The sequence below is a fragment of the Phacochoerus africanus genome, chromosome 10, assembly GCF_016906955.1.
Source record: "Phacochoerus africanus isolate WHEZ1 chromosome 10, ROS_Pafr_v1, whole genome shotgun sequence".
Classification (NCBI taxonomy): domain Eukaryota; kingdom Metazoa; phylum Chordata; class Mammalia; order Artiodactyla; family Suidae; genus Phacochoerus; species Phacochoerus africanus.
The window spans coordinates 2,698,991-2,715,498 of NC_062553.1; the positions used below are offsets into that span (position 1 = coordinate 2,698,991).

A 16,508-nucleotide genomic window follows, 5' to 3' on the forward strand; every position below is an offset into this window, starting at 1 on the left:
GCCTCCAAGTTCCCCTGGGCCCCCACCCCCAGCACCAGCCCTGACGCAGCACCGCCCTTCCAGGCTCAGCCGTGCCTCTTAGAGGCCCCACAGGCCCGCCCCAGTCCCGGCAGGGTGGGCACCCACGGCCGGGTGAGCGTCCACGCAGTCCACGCCGGATGTGAAGCCTGCGCAGCAGGAAGGCACCTCCGGCCTGGCTCAGCACCTCTCTCATCCAGCCTGACCGGAGGCTCTGCCAGCCTCCCCCCTCTCAGGTCCCGGAGCAGCGGGGTCACCGTGAATTGCCAGGGGGTCAGCACTTCTGACTGGGCCACGCGGAGACACAGTCCCCAAACCAACTGCCCCCAGGCACCACCGTGCTGAGGTCAGGTGAAGGGACCGAGCCAGTACCTCTAGGTGCGTCTCGGGTCCATACATGTCCCAGATGTTTCTTCTCCGGACGTCAATCCCTCTGCCTGGATGCTGAAATGACGAAGTTGAGGAGTCAAAGGTTAGGTCAGGACATCATAAAAGAGGAGCAACAATGCATCAAACCCGGCAGCCTCGCCGCCCGCCGCACGGGCACAAGACCCTGAGCGCCTGGCTGCGGTGAGCGGACACTCAGGCCCGCAGGGCACAGGACCTGTGCTGCGGTGTTGGAGGTTTGCCAGACGTGCGTGTACACAGGCCACAGCGAATCAAAGAAACGAGACGGCGCTTGAAGAAGGACGCGAATCTCGGCTTGCAAAATATACAAGACTTGCCCAGACCCCCGGGGAAAGGGAGTGAGACGGGAAATGCACAGCGGGCGAGGGGCTGCTTGGAAGCACGTGGCCAGATACTCCAGATGTCGTGATGCAAAGCCACCGACATCTTGTTCTCAGGACCAGAACCCTGAGGGAGCTGGAGGAAAGGGCGGAAGAGCCTTAAGCAGAAGCAACATCATCTTTCTCTGGAGGGCTGTAATCCTTTATAGCCTCTGTGAGTACAAAGGCTCTGGGCCTGGCACATCTGTAGCCGTGATCAGTGCCAGTGTAGATGCCATGTGGGATCCTGTACGTACAAGGAAGGAGACAAGAGCCACTAAAAACCCTGCCTTGGCTCAGAGGGCGCCTATTGCCTCTCGAAGGCGGGAGCCCCTGATCCCCACTCTATTTCTGTCTCTTCGTTCTGACTTCTGCGGCACCGCTGACTTTGGGACCTGGGTTGACGAGCAGGTCTCGTCACTGCGGCATCTCCGTGCTCGGTCAACAGGCGAGGGTGTGGGAGCACCTCCAGGGCTGCAGCCGCAGCCAACACACCTGGAAAGGGAGCCGGCCCCTCTGCCCTCGGGCAAGCTCAGCTCTCAGGCTGCCTGCTCCTCCAGGTGACAGGTGCCTCCTCACCCGGCACCCCCTGAGCACAGGCGGCTCTTCGGGCCCTGCCCGCGCCTCCAACCACCTGCTCCCAGGTCACCACCTGATGCGCTAAGCTGCTCACAGGGCTCACCACGCAAACTCATTTTCTCGTAAAGCACCTCAAAAAGTGCCTTCTAACGACCCCACGCCAAGTCCCAGAACCAAGGACAGACATGTCTGTCCCACAGGGCAGGACACCAGGGTCCATGCCACCGGGCTTCGAGCCCCGCTGTCACCCTCCAGTCTGAGCTGCTGATGACCAGCTCGCTGGGCGAGGAGAGCTGCGGGCGCTGCGGGCACAGGCGCTGCCGGGGCTGCTGTGAGCGCCCGGCCTCTGCTTCCCAGGCCAGGACTCGGCGGCAGAAGCGAGCGTCACGCTCTACGTACACGCGTGGACCCTGACTGTCCCGAGCTCGGACGGAGGCTTCTCGAGGGGCGAGCCCACCTTAGCCTTGGTTCCCCGCCCCGTGTCTTGGCGCGGTGGGTTCTCCAAAGAAATCACTGACACCAAAAACACAGGGGCCGCTAAGCATGTCCTGAGGGCCCCCGCAGCCCGACGCTGTCCTGGCCTCCTGCTTACGAGCCGCCCCGCCACTCCGTCCACACCCAGTCGCTCTGAATCCAGCGCGGGCCAGCAGACAGAGGCCTCGTGCCGGGCTTGAAGCCGCTCCAGCCCAGGGTCGACAAAGAGCCCGGGCACTTTACCACCCCTCGCTGCTCAGGATGTGGACTAGGAGGCCGTTCCGCAGCCGAGGTCGGACAAACGACTGCCGGGCTGTCCTCTCCCCGCACGGCTCTCTCTTCTTCCCAGAGAATCTGGAAAACACACAAACACCAAGCAAGCCAGTCTGGGAGTCACTCCACCCCAGGGTAACGCACACCCAAGCCCCGTGGGATGGCAAATCCGCTCCCAGGACGGGGCCCGGCCTTCACCTGGGCATATGCCCAGGTGAGCAGAGGGAGGCGGGCGGCACTGCTGCCGCCCAATCTAAAGGCGTCATGGGTCAGAAAATCGAGACAAGTGAGGCCAGGGGCCCCCAACCTAGGTGGTCGCAAACCGGCCAGGGAAGGTCTCGAACCAGGAACCCCGAGCCCGAGGACGGGGGCGGGCGCTCATCACACCGCCCCGTCAGCAGCATCTCTGTGGTCCAGGCTGCCTCTTAATTAGGAAAGTCCTGCTGCAGCTCGAGCTTCGGCAGTGACGCTCCAGATTCGAACTTGCTCTGCAGTCATGCGAAAGCATCATGCCGAGTTTAAAGAAGGCATGTACGCGCGGACGCAGCGTCGGCAAACACAACTATAAAACCCTCGACTGCCAGTAGCCATCGCCCCCACGAACGTAACGACACATGGTCTCACCAGCAGGTAGGCAGCAATTGCCACGTCTTCATACACAAACTTCTCCGGGTCCGTGACTTCAGGCCACACCTGGCAAAATTTTCAAGAGCAAATGTAAACTGCCTGCCCATCCCGTTTCACACGCTGAGGTGCGCCCACAAGGCAGAGGTCAAGGTGGACGAATCGGGCGATGACACAGAATGAGGGCACTTCAAAGGCAGAAATCTCTCACAATAAGCGTTCTGCATGAAAGACACGGGAAACTGGGAAACCTCATACGGTATTTGTGTAACGGGACACAGGGAGAGCAACGGAGGCCAAAGCGTGATTTTGGAATAAAGACATTGTATTAAGATACTTATTTACTTCCTGTTTTTTAGGGCTACCCTGCAGCATATGGAGGTTCCCAAGCTAGGGGTAGAATCGGAGCTGTAGCCTCTGGCCTACGCCACAGCCACAGCAATGCCGGATCCTCAACCCACCAAGTGAGGCCAGGGAGCGAACCTGCGTCCTCACGGATGCTAGTCAGGTTTGTTATTTAATACGAGAGCTCCGTATTGAGATGTTCAGATGAGGGAAGTGGCCGTCGGCTCCGCCACCCCATCACTGAGGTAGCCGAGGCTGACGGGCAAGGAAACGAGGGCTGGGGGTGAGGAAGCAGAGCAACAGGGGTCAGGCCAGGGCTCCAGCCGCTGTCAGGGACCTCCTGTCCCTCATCAGGTGTCACTCGGCTGTCTTGTCCCGTCTCTCTCTCTGCAAAGCCGGAATAAAGCCTATGGCTGTGCTCGTGTGAGGTCTCGTGACTAAAATCAGCCAGTGCGGAGCTGTCCTACAGCTCAGTGGGCTAAGGAGCTGGCGTTGTCACTGCAGCGGCTTGAGTTGCTGCTGTGGAGCAGGTTCGATCCCTGGCCTGGGACCTTTCTGCAAGCTGTGGGTATGGCCAGAAAATAAAAGTTGACATTAAATAAAACAGTGATGCGCGGGACGGGCATCTGGCAGACAAGGAAAAACCACTGGCCACTGTCGAGTGTTCTGATTCCCGTCCTCGGTCTGGCGGATCAGACAGTCCAGACGCCCCACGTCACCAGGGACACCTTTAAAAGCTGGAAGCCCACAGAAGCGCCTTCTCAAAGGTGCGCGGGGCAAGACAATGAAGGGCCGCTGGCCAGGACCGGGAGAGCAGGGGAGCCGAGGCCGGCCAGCCCGGGCCCGCCCTCCGTCCTGCGGGAACCAGTGGTCACTGCGTCACACCTGAGACTTGGGGGCGGGGAGGGGGCTCTGCTACACGGCAAGAGGGGACGGATTAAAACCACACAGAAATGATAGCTGTGGTTACTTCTAGAAGAAGGGACGGAGACAGACCAGGAGGAGCAGATGGCGGTCAACGACATTGGCACAGGCACCTGGGAGATACTGAGGGTTCGGTTCCGGACACCCCCAAAAGGGAGCATCACAGTAAAGCCAGTCACAGGGGTTCTTCAGATTTGCAGCGAAAATAAGTTATGTTTACACTACACTGTAGTCTATTAAGTGTGCAACAGCATAAGGTCTAAAAAACACTGTAGGTACCTCAATTTAAAAAAAAAAAAGCGGAGTTCCCGTCGTGGCGCAGTGGTTGACGAATCCGACTAGGAACCATGAGGTTGCGGGTTCGGTCCCTGCCCTTGCTCAGTGAGTTAACGATCCGGCGTTGCCGTGAGCTGTGGTGTAGGTTGCAGACGCGGCTCGGATCCCGCGTTGCTGTGGCTCTGGCGTAGGCTGGTGGCTACAGCTCCGATTCGACCCCTAGCCTGGGAACCTCCATATGCCGCGGGAGCGGCCCAAGAAATAGCAGCAACAACAACAACAACAACAACAACAACAACAACAAAAGACAAAAAATAAATAAATAAATAAATAAAAAAGAAAAAAAGACAAAAAAAAAAGCTTTCTTAGGAGTTCCCACAGTGGTCAGGGGAAATGAATCTGACGAATAACCATGAGGTTATGGGTTCAATCCCTGGCCTCGCTCAGTAGGTTGAAGATCCAGCGTTGCTGTGAGCTATGGTGTAGGACGAAGACTCAGCTTGGATCTGGCATTGCCGTGGCTGTGGTGTAGGCCGGCAGCTACAGCTCCGATGGGACTCCTAGCCTGGGAACCTCCATATGCTGCGGGTGAGGCCCTAAAAAGCAAAAAAAAAAAAAAAAACCTTCTTGCTAAAAAATGCCATCCGCCATCTGAGTCTTCAGTGAGTTGCAGTGGCAAGGCCGAAGGTCTCTGATCACAGTACCCTAGCGAAGGTACCGTGCGAAATACTGTGTGAATCACCAACAAGTGACAGGCACACAAAGTGAGGAAATGCTGCTGGAAAACGGTGCCAACAGGGTGACTCCGGGCAGGACGGATACAAACGCTCAGTTTGTAAAAAGTACCACATGTGCGAAGCACAGTCACTCGAGATCTGCTTGTGGTGCTCTCTCTTCAGCTGTGTTCTGAACACACACGTGTGTGCTGCTACCTTCTTTTTACATTTTAGATGTAAAATTAAGAACATTTTACAAAACTTTTCTCCTTTTTGAGAATATATGCTTTTGTGCTTCCATTTTTCATGTATTTTCTTAGAATACCTTTATGTTTACACTAAAGAATTACAGTGATTTACTAACGACTTTATAATGTTCAATTACTTTAAATGAAAAATCTCCCCTTTGTTCTCGTGAAAAAAAATTAATGCACAAAACCAAACTACCGAACAAAACACAATCCTTTTCCATAACACAGTTGCCAGTGTTTTTGTGGTCTGCCCCCCCCCCCCCGCCGCCCCCGCCAAGTATGTCAAAGCACAGCCTGCAACCAGGGGGCTTCGGTGGGTGTATATGGACTTAAGGTCCGCGTCTATAGGACCTAGAAGGTACACAGGGAAAACAGTGTCACCTGCGTACTCCGTCCGGTATACACCCCATCTAGCCGGGGCGGGGGCGGGGGAGGGGGCACACACCTTTCTCCCCAGAATTACCTTGACCATGTCCTTATACTTGGCTTTGAGCTCCTGGTAGACCTGGCTGTACTTCCCGATGGGGATGAGGGACAGGGTGCTTTTGAATCCACGCTGCCTGCTCCCCACACACCACCTGGCCAGCCTGGCCAGCAACTCTCCCCCAAGCCAGGTGGGTCTGGGACAGACAATGCCATCCGAATGCCATCTTTCTGGACAGAAAATTAAAACAGATATGAACCTTTAAAAATAAGAGAAACAGGAATAAGCCGAGCTGGTTTCAATTCTTTTAAATTATACATTTATTTGCCAAGAGAGAAGTTAAGACAGCTACAGTTACAAAATATTTTACCCAAAGCAGAAAACAATCTGGAACTAGTTACAGAACTTTCGTCTTATACAAAAACCACGTTTCAAAAAGCAGAAAGGGGAGTTCCCGTCGTGGCGCAGTGGTTAACGAATCCGACTAGGAACCATGAGGTTGCGGGTTCGGTCCCTGCCCTTGCTCAGTGGGTTAACGATCCGGCGTTGCCGTGAGCTGTGGTGTAGGCTTGCAGACGCGGCTCGGATTCCGCGTTGCTGTGGCTCTGGCGTAGGCCGGTGGCTACAGCTCCGATTGAACCCCTAGCCTGGGAACCTCCATATGCCGCGGGAGCGGCCCAAGAAATAGCAAAAAAAAAAAAAAAGCAGAAAGGATGCTTCCTCTCCTGCAACTGTTGTGAACAACTCATTTCCCCATCTTAGGAAGCCCATCAGAAAGACGGACAAAGCACAAAGCCCCCCGCCCCTCCCGCGGGACCAATTAGCCAGATTCTAAACTGTCTCCTGATTTCCTGAACTCTTCCTTGTTTCACCTCTTTCACACATGCAACCCAGACGGAGAACGCTGGTCCACCAAGGACCTCCCGGCCAGGAAGCTGAATGCTCAGTCGCAAGGCTGAGGACACTGTCCATCCCGCCCACCGTGTGTCCTCTGCCACAGCCCCGTCTGTCCCAGCCCCTGCTCAGCCCCAGCTGCCAGCAGCACTTGCTGTCTGCGTGCGGCGTAAACACACAGCAAGAGGGCCCAATCCTAACACCCACCCTCCCCAGGGAAGGGGAGAAGCAGCAGGTTTGCTGGGCTGCAAAAAAGGAGGTGGCACCCAACAGGGGAAGGAGCAGAAGCCCCGGCCAGGCAGCAAGCAGGTGAGTGGCAGAGCTGGGGCAGCGGCTAGGCAGGAGCAGGACTGTCAGGCTTTTGCCACCACACACATCAGAGGGACACGACTTGCTCCCGTAAGTAACAGGCACCTGAATCTCCATGAGGCGCAGCCCAGGGCGCTCAGGAGCTGGAGGCCTGGGAAGGACGCTGGCCACTCGCCTTCCATCCCTTCCCTTTGGAAGCTGTCCTGCTGGGACCGACAGCCCTCAGGCCTTTCCTGCTCTTTCCCAGGTGTCCCCCAGGGGTCCCCACAGCTCCCCCTCATCTGCCCAGGCCTCAGGGGCCTCCCCACCTGCCCTGGTACACTGGGCACAGTGCTGCCTTTGCCAAGGAGAGGACCTGGAACAGAGCCCAAGTTGCCTCACTCCTCCACATGATGCTCAGTGCCACCTGGCATGGAGCTGTGGTCTGTCTCCCGCCCACAGGCCGTGATGCCCCTCCTGCCCAGCGCCAACACCCGGGGGGGCACGCGACACGTCTTGCTGCAAGAACACATGGACCCGAGTGCCAAGCCCACTACAGCCGCCACCAAACATCATCTCTTCGGGCTCCGCCAAGAAAGACACATATCACGCCCCACAGTGTGACCAGTGCCCAAAGCAACTCAAGGGACAGCTGCCCAGCAGGGCAATGACAGGAAATGCCAGCCTGGAAAGATGGGAGCACCAGCCATGCTCAGTGGCTCCCCCTGCAGACAAGGGACCCCGGCTTTCCTGGGGGGCTGCCCTCACTCCCCCACTTTCCCACAAGCGGGGGATGGGGGGGGGCCTCAGGGCAAATGCCCCTTGGGGACTGTTGGAAGTTTGCCAGACATGCATGTACACAGGCCACAGCGAATCAAAGAAATGAGACGGCACTTGAAGAAGGACGCGAATCTCGGCTTGCAAAATATACAAGACTTGCCCAGACCCCTGGGGAAAGGGAGCGAGACGGGAAATGCACAGCAGGCGAGGGGCTGCTTGGAAGCACGTGGCCAGATACTCCAGATGTCGTGATGCAAAGCCACTGACATCTTGTTCTCAGGACCAGAACCCTGAGGGAGCTGGAGGAAAGGGCGGAAGAGCCTTAAGCAGAAGCAACATCATCTTTCTCTGGAGGGCTGTAATCCTTTATAGCCTCTGTGAGTACAAAGGCTCTGGGCCTGGCACATCTGTAGCCGTGATCAGTGCCAGTGTAGATGCCATGTGGGATCCTGTACGTACAAGGAAGGAGACAAGAGCCACTAAAAGTCCTGCCTTGGCTCAGAGGGCGCCTATTGCCTCTCGAAGGCGGGAGCCCCTGATCCCCACTCTATTTCTCTGTCTCTTCGTTCTGACTTCTGCGGCACCGCTGACTTGGAGACCTGGGTTGATGAGCAGGTCTCGTCAGGGGACCTTGGGCAACTGTCACAAGGCTCCACCGGGGCCGACCCTGAGTGTCCCATCAAGCAACAGCTGCAACAGGTCCCTGCGACAGCCGCCCCTCCTCAGGGGCGCAATCATGATTTATTTCCTAAGTTAGACTGAGGGCCACAGAGGCGACATGCCCAGAGTCACAGTGCCGGTGGGAACCCCAGGTCTATCTGCTACCCAAAACCAAGCACTTCCCACTGTACCCCTGGGCTCCCTCTGAAACCGTGTACAAAAGCTCCCTGCAGCTAAACAGACGTGGTCCCAAGGTCGTTGCCCGGAGAACAGACCGACGCAGCTCCGAGGAAACATCTGCGGAGCACTGAAGGAACTTACCGCTCCTCTGACTTTTTCATTTGAAAACATCAAATGGAGGAGTTCCCGTCGTGGCGCAGTGGAAACGAATCCGAACTAGGATCCGTGAGGACTCGGGTTCGATCCCTGGCCTCGCTCAGTGGGTTAGGGAGCTGGCGTTGCCGGGAGCTGTGGTGTAGGTCACAGGCTACAGCTCCGATTTGACCCCTAGTCTGGGAACTTCCATATGCCTGCAGGTAGGTGAGGCCCTAAAAAGACAAAAGGAAAGAAAGAAACAAAATAACAAGAGAATTGCCTGAATCTGGTCCTAGAACCAGGTACAACTAACCATCAAGGCTACAGGAAGGTAGTGGCTTAAGACTCCAGCCAGGCTGTGACCACCTGGTGCCCACAGGGAGAAAGATGTCAGGGCAACGCCAACCAGGAGGCACATCCCCAAAACCCGAACTACCTAGGAGTGTCCCCAGCGCTCCTTGGTGACCCCGAATCTTACAGCCACGTAAGGAAAATGAAAAGCATGCCTCGCTGAGAGAGAAGGAATGTTATCCATGACTCACCATTCTCCTTCGGTGCGACTGAGCTGAATCTGATACACGCTGCTCATCTTAACCCTTAAGTTCCCTTCGACATCTTCTTCCAGGGGTAAAAAAGTTACCATTCCATTGAGGACATCTGGGGAGAAAAAGATAAAGACAAAAGCGCTCAGTTCAGAGTCTGATCGGAAGTGGTCCTCAAACAGTCACGGATGGGCTGGGCTGTGCACGTGCCTTCAGTCCCCCAAGGCTTTTCCCACCTGATTTGCTGCGGCGTCCTGCCCACCCGCGGATGGCAGTGTTCCCTGGGAGCAGAGGGCAGAGGTGGCCCTGGAAGGGCACTCGTGGGGAGGAGCACGTGTCCTGGGAAGCCCACGGGAGCTGGCGGAGGCCCGAGGCTGAAGGCGGCCCCGTGGGCACTGAGGTGCCGATCCCCTGGGTCCAGGAGACGTGACGTGTGAGAGGTGGTCAAGCCGGAAGGGCTCCTAAACTAGTCTGGGCGCCAGGGCCGGCCTCCTGGAGAGGGGACACCTGGAGGAGTCTTACGGGGGCACAGAGGCCTCCCATACAGGGGGAGGGGCAGATATGCACCTAGGAGCGTCTCAGCATTCCTCCTGGTGGTGACAGAACAGCCCCAGAGACACCCACACCCTAGCACCCAGGCCTGTGACTACACCGGGTTACGTGGCAAAAAGCCGTGACTGGGGTTAGAGAGCTGAGAAGAGAGAGAGTGGCCTCTGCATTACAGTGGGGCTCGACCTAGTCACACGGACCCTGGAAAGCTGAGAGCCGCCTCCACCGGAGGCAGAGGAGAGGCAGCCGCAGAAGGGCAAGGGGAGTCCAGGCTCAGGAAAGAGAGATGGGGGAGGCCTCTGTGGGCTCCCCGGGAGCCGGCCTTCTCCCTTACCCCTTTACCTACTAAACTGCTCTTTGCCGTTCAATGTCCAGGCGCCTTCACCTTCCAGGCACCGCCCAGGCAATGACCCCACCCTCTGTACGCAGGACACGCATTTCTACGCGCCCCTAGCGCCTTGTCAGCCGACTGACCGCTTTTTATTCTGCTTCCTCTGCGGATGACTCTCCTCTTGGCCAAAGCAGCCAGGCGCCTCAGCCTGGCTCAGCAAGGCTTCAGCCGTGGCCTATGAAGCCTTGAACAAACACTATCCAAGTTCCCCAAAGTTCAAGACCTCACCCCTAGCATGACCCTAGCCCCCTTGAAGTGCCTGAGAAAACTCAAGGCGACAGGAGAACTGTGCGTCCCAGCCCACATCTGAATGGGAGCCCCTGGGGGCCCACCCCGCGGGAGGGGAGGCCCTGACTTCCCGAAGCAGCGTTACCAAACCCGGATCACCGTTCCTACACCTGTCCCCCACCTCTCCTGCTTTCTGCTGATGTGTCGCCTCCCTGACTCTACCAGCCCCACCCACCCCCCCTATTTCCTTACCCTCCCTCTAAAACGGCCAGTCACCTCTGCACAAATCAGAGCGGCTGTTCAGTTCACGCTGGACTTCCTCCTCCTACTGTGACAGAGTACCACCAATTAAAATCTTTCCCTGTCACCTTAGCGCGCGAGGCTCTGTTTATCTCTGACACCTGCCACTCTCAGAAATACTCTTACCTTGCACGACTATTTCTCTCCTCGCAGCACCCAGCGGGCAACGCGGACTCGTCTTCGGGATGATGGTTCTGAGAATCAGGACCAGCTCACGCTGAGCCTCTTGCTGCGAGGCCGCCTCCGAGCCGGTGAGGAAGTTTAGCATCTCTCGATTGTCGCCGGCGAGGCTTTGTGAGAAATCGTTCCAGACAGAATCCAGATCTGGGGCGGGGAAGTGACCCTCCTCGGCTCCAGCCTGGCCGCGCTGGCCGGGGGCCCCTGCGAGCAGAGGCGCAGCGGCTGCTTCCCTCGGGTCGTCCCCACCGCCGGCGCCCGACCTGGGGCTGGTGGGGGTCCTGCTCCGGGGCTGCGCTGGGCCGGGGCTCCGAGCCCTCCTGGGGGAAACGCTGGCTGGGTCCCAGGCCCCCCTCGGGCGCGCATCCAGCCGCGGCCCTCTCCTCCGGCTCGGGGCCCGAGCTGGGCCGAGGGCCGCGGACCTCAGCCCGGGACAGGGAGGCGCTGCGCCGGGCCTCCAGGCGGGCGCCACACAGCCGCTTGTTGGCCACCTGCGGCCTCTCCACCCACACAGCCACCGCCGCCCAGAAGCCCTCCGGGAGCAGCGAACCCGGATCGCTCACGGCAGTCCGGCCCACCTCCGCCATAGTCAGCTTGCTGAGCGCCCGGCGGCGCGCCGCGATGACGCAGAGCGCGGCGCGCCGTGCTTGCGTCACAGGGGCGGTGCGCTAGGGGCGGAAATGATGGGGAATTAGCTGGGCCCGTGACTTTTCCGCTTCTGGTTTCCTTGGCAGCCTTACCCTGGCGTTTTTGGCAGAGGAATTTAACCTGTGTTTTATCCTGGGCTCCTCCGTCCAAAGGTGTTGGCGCGGGATGGTAACATGGCCTGAGCTGAGTGTGGGAGAATTTGGAGGTGTGTTTGCGGAATCTTAAATGTAACCCCAGCATCTGACATCTGATTGTGTCCAGTGTTGATTACTGATCAAGATTCAAGGAGCCCACGTTCGTGGATGTTCAGGATTAGTCCTCTTGTGAAAACTCGCGCTTCTCCATTTTCGCCCTGGCAGCTTTCTTGTGTGGGAGAGTTGCAGCTGGTGCATGTCGACCTAAAAAAAATGCACGACCTGAAAGTTTAGAATTAAGTTTTATTTGGGGCAAAATTAGGACTTAAGCCCAGAAGACAGCATCTCAGGTAGCCCTGAGAAACCTCTCCAAGGAGGACGAGGGGGGAGTTAGGATGTATGGGAGTCTTGGCCACAAAGGGCAGGTAGCAGAAACTAAAGAGACCTGGGCTCACTGAAATCATTCCTTTGATATGCACCTCCGCTATCAGGGCCAGGATCCTGAGTTTTCACAAACTGCAGGACTCACTGGCTCTGAGGTGGCTGCATTTGAAGATGACCGCGACATTCTTTGTTTTGTCCTTAGCTACAGCCCGGGCTGTAGCTCTGAAATACCACCCAAAGCAAAAAGGAGGAATATCAGGATATGATAAAGGTTGGGGGGGGGGGGGGCATACAGCACACACACATTTTACAAAAGTTTGTTGCTGACATCCTGAAGGTCACTACCAGTCACAAGGAGCAGACATCACCATGAAAGATTGTAGTGTTTGTTTTTCTAGATATAAGGAGATGCAAGAATTGAGTACATAAAATCTTCTAAAAATATCTGATTCTAAAGACCTGTTCTTCCAATGTCCCCAGAGCACTGAGTGCTTAAGACCTGATTTCTACCCTGAGTTTGGTTCAGGGGGCACTGCAGGTCAGCAGCTGCAGTGGCTCATGATTTAATCCATGTAGAGGCTGATGGCAAGTACCAAGCTTCAGTTCACATGTGTTTCTGCCTCTGAGCACCACCCTGGGGTGCTTCTTAGGACAGGCAGACTCAACTGTCACCTGCCTATTCCCTGGGAGGGGCAGAGAAAGGCAGCTACTGCCAGTTTAGACCAACATCACCAGCACAGGCTGCAGAATCTAGTGATTTACAAAACCCTCAGTCTTGGAGTTCCCGTCACGGCTCAGTGGTTCACGAATCCGACTAGGAACCATGAGGTTGTGGGTTCGATCCCTGGCCTTGCTCAGGGGGTTAAGGATTGGGCATTGCCGTGAGCTGTGGTGTAGGTTGCAGAAGCGGCTCGGATCCCGCGTTGCTGTGGCTCTGGTGTAGGCCAGTGGCTACAGCTCCGATTCAACCCCTAGCCTGAGAACTGCCATATGCCACAGGAGCAGCCCTAGAAAAGACAAAAAAAAAAAAAATCCTCCGTCTTCATTTTTCTTGTACATCAGTTTCTCAGTTGGGTTTTTGCCATTCCCTCAAAGGTCTCGGTCAGAATCACGGATTGAAAACTAACTCAATATGATCAGAAAGAAGAGCAAAGTCTGTGGAATTAAGTGAAAGATAAATTAATCTTTGATCATGTGGTTGATTTTCATGCTGTCTGTATGAGTTTCCTGGGGCCACAGTAACAAATTTTCACAAACTGGGTGGCTTAGAACAACAGAAATTTAGTCTCATGGATCTGAAGTCTCAGAGGGAGGATCTGTTTCTTGCCTCTCTCTCAGCTTCTGGTGGTTGCCAGCAAATATTTGTATTCCTAGGCTTGTGGCCACATAGCTGTAATCTCTGCCTCTGTGATCATGTGGCCTTCTTGTGTTTCTCTGTGTCTCTTTTCCTGCAAAGATCCGATTTCCAAGTAAGGTCACAGGTATAGTGTGTTAGGATTTTGGCATGTCTTTTGGGGGAGACATAATTCAACCCCTGACACTATCCACAGAGGTTTAGCCTGGCCAGGGCAGCCAAAAAAGATTAATCTTGTTGGTTGCTAAGGTGTGAAGGGACCCGGGCTAAACACCAAGGTGGCAAAATTAAATAAGATCCTGCTCTTGAGGAACCTTGAGGCTGACAGAGGAGACAGAAAGTGAGACAATGGTCATGAAATATGGAAAGTGCAACAGTGGGCATTCTGCCGTGGTCCAGCAGGGTAATGATCCAGCTCGTCTTTGCCCGTTCGACCCCCAGCCTGGCCCAGTGGGTTGGGTTAAGGATCCAGCATTGCCATTGTTGTCGAATTCCCAGAAATCGCCTCAGAAGACACTCGAGGAAGATGGAGAGAGCGGGTCCCCGGGGAATCGCTTCCCAATCATGGACCCCAAAGAGAAAGAGGGAGATACATTCACAGTGCTTGCTTACGGGTCTAACATGCTACATGAACCTTCAGTTACATGCAGGGTAACAGCAAGATGTATAGCTGTACAGAGTGCCTTATAGTGTTACTTTAATGATTAGGCTCAAGTACAATCTAGCTATTTTTGAATATCTATAGAAGAATGGGGGAGGGAGCTTCTCAGGTCCTAATGACTTTGTTTTTCTCAGAGCCCTCCTATGGGTCACCTTAAGGTCGCCAAGATGGACGGTGGCAGCAAGATGGCTTCGCTCTCATCAAGCTTCCTAGTCCCTTTTTCCACACCCCTACGCCAGAGCTGTGGTGTAGGTTACGACTGAGACTCAGATTCCATCCCTGGCCTGGGAACGTCCATATCCTGGGGGTATGGCTGAAAAAGGAAAAATAAATAAAACCATTTTTAAGAGTGCAACAGTCAAGGCGTATGGGGTGCAGAGGTTGCAGAAGGGAAGTTTTTTACATTATAAGGCTCCTCCTATTTTGAAAGAAAGGACTTGTGAAAGGAGGACTCAGTGGCAAACTGAGTTAAATAGAACCAACGTGGTAAAAAAAATCCGCAAGGGAGTCCTGACTTCAAAGACCTGGCTATTCGCGGAGTTCCCGTCGTGGCGCAGCGGTTCACGAATCCGACTAGGAACCATGAGGTGGCGGGTTCGGTCCCTGCCCTTGCTCAGTGGGTTAACGATCCGGTGTTGCCGTGAGCTGTGGTGTAGGTTGCAGACGCGGCTCGGATCCCGCGTTGCTGTGGCCCTGGCATAGGCCGGTGGCTACAGCTCCGATTCAACCCCTGGCCTGGGAACCTCCATATGCCGCAGGAGCGGCCCAAGAAAAGGCAAAAATATAAGACAAGACAAAAAAAAAAAAAGGACCTGGCTATTCAAAGAGCATGGTATAGTTCAAAGGGTATGACTTTTTCCCTAAAAGAAAAAAAACCCTTCTCCCAGCTGTCTTATCTCTGCCATGATCATCACATATCTGCAATCATCTGTGTTACCAAAGCCGATTCCTGAGCCAGGGATTGAATCCAAGGCACAGCTATGACCTACACCACACCTGTGCCAGTGCTGGATACTTTAACTCACTGCCCTGGGCTGGGGAATCAAACCCCGCCTGAGCCACTCCCTGCAGCCACATCCTTAATCCACTGTATCACAGCGAGAACTCTTGCTTGACATTCTTGCTTGTTTTAGTTGTCCTCAGGCTGCAAAGTGCTTTTGTTTTTTCATTTAGCCAGTTACATGATGGCCATAACCGAAAGAGCAACAAGGTGGCAGGGTATCCACTGGGTTTCTTGTGTACAGCAAGAGAGCTGTTTTCACTCAAAGGCAGGACACACAATGCCCCAACCCCTGCTTCTCAGGCTCTGTGCTGTTAAGCTCCTGGGCCCCTTTGTTTCTGGGCCTTGAGGTCATGGGCTTCGGAGGTCATAAACCCAGAGGCCAACGTCTGGGGGGAGGTGGAAAATTCCAGTTCCGTGTGGCGTGGTATCCTTGCATAAGATCATGCCGGTTCTTCGCCAGAACCCCCGGCACTGAATGAGGAATACAGATCATCTGCCTCTTGCCTCCTGCCTCCAACATCCAACAACAACCCTCCCTCCGGACCCTATTTCTCTTCTGCTCACCCGCTGAGCTGCATGGCAGGGGGCGGTGGGGCAGGTTTGTTCGTGGAACTCAGAAGCTCATTCCCACCTCTGCCTGTGTGCTCATTTCCTATCTTCTCCCATTAGGAAACCACATTAGGAGTTCCCATCGTGGCACAGCGAAAATGAATCCGACTAGGAACCATGAGGTTGCGAGTTCGATCCCTGGCCTCCCTCAGTGGGTTAAGGATCTGGTGTTACTGTGAGCTGTGGTGTAAGTCACAGATGCAGCTCGGATCTGACATGGTTGTGGCTGCGGTGTAGGCCAGCAGCGACAGCTCTGATTCGACCCTAGCCTGGGAACTGCCACATGCTGAGGGTACCGCCCTAAAAATACAAAAAAGAGAAAGAAAGAAAGGAAGGAAGGAAGAAAGGAAGGAAGGAAGGGAAGAAAGAAACCACCTGAGGAGTTTCTGCTGTGGCACAATGGGATTGGTGCGTCTCTGCAGCGCCAGGAAGCAGGTTCGATCCCTGGCTGGAGCACAGTCGGATAAAGGATCCAGTGTTGCTGAAACTGCAGCATAGGTCACAACTGTGGCTTAGAGCTGATCCATGGCCCTGGAACACCATATCCCAAGGGCCAGCCAAAAAAGGAAAAAAAACAGGAATTCCCGTGGTGGTGCAATGGAAATTAATCCAACTAGGAACCATGAGGTTGTGGGTTCGATCCCTGGCCTCGCTCAGTGGGTTAAGGCGTTGCCATGAGCTGTGGTGTAGGTCACAGATGAGGCTCGGATCCTGCATTGCTGTGGCTGTCGTGTAGGCCGGCGGCTACAGCTCTGATTAGACCGCTAGCCTAGGAACCTCCATATGACTCGGGTGTGGTTATTTAAAAAAAAAAAGCAAAAAAAAAAATTAGAAATTTAAAAAACCTCCCAAAACAGAAAGAGAAATCACATTAAATGTCCTCTCCTCAAATAGGGCTTCCGGGTCTCCCAAATGAAGAC

The 16,508-nt window shown here is 55.2% G+C and overlaps 1 protein-coding gene across 1 annotated transcript in view; it reads right to left on the reverse strand.

Annotated features, from left to right (window-relative positions):
• TRMT44 (tRNA methyltransferase 44 homolog) overlaps positions 1–11,410 on the reverse strand; it is a 36,641-nt gene extending 25,231 nt beyond the window's left edge. Inside the window, 5 exon segments of the mRNA XM_047751740.1 lie at positions 2,736–2,804; positions 5,711–5,930; positions 9,151–9,265; positions 10,745–11,076; positions 11,078–11,410. Of these exon segments, the coding sequence (XP_047607696.1) occupies positions 2,736–2,804; positions 5,711–5,930; positions 9,151–9,265; positions 10,745–11,076; positions 11,078–11,382 (1,041 nt within the window). The 5' untranslated portion in view covers positions 11,383–11,410.
• Between the last annotated feature and the right edge of the window lie 5,098 nt (positions 11,411–16,508).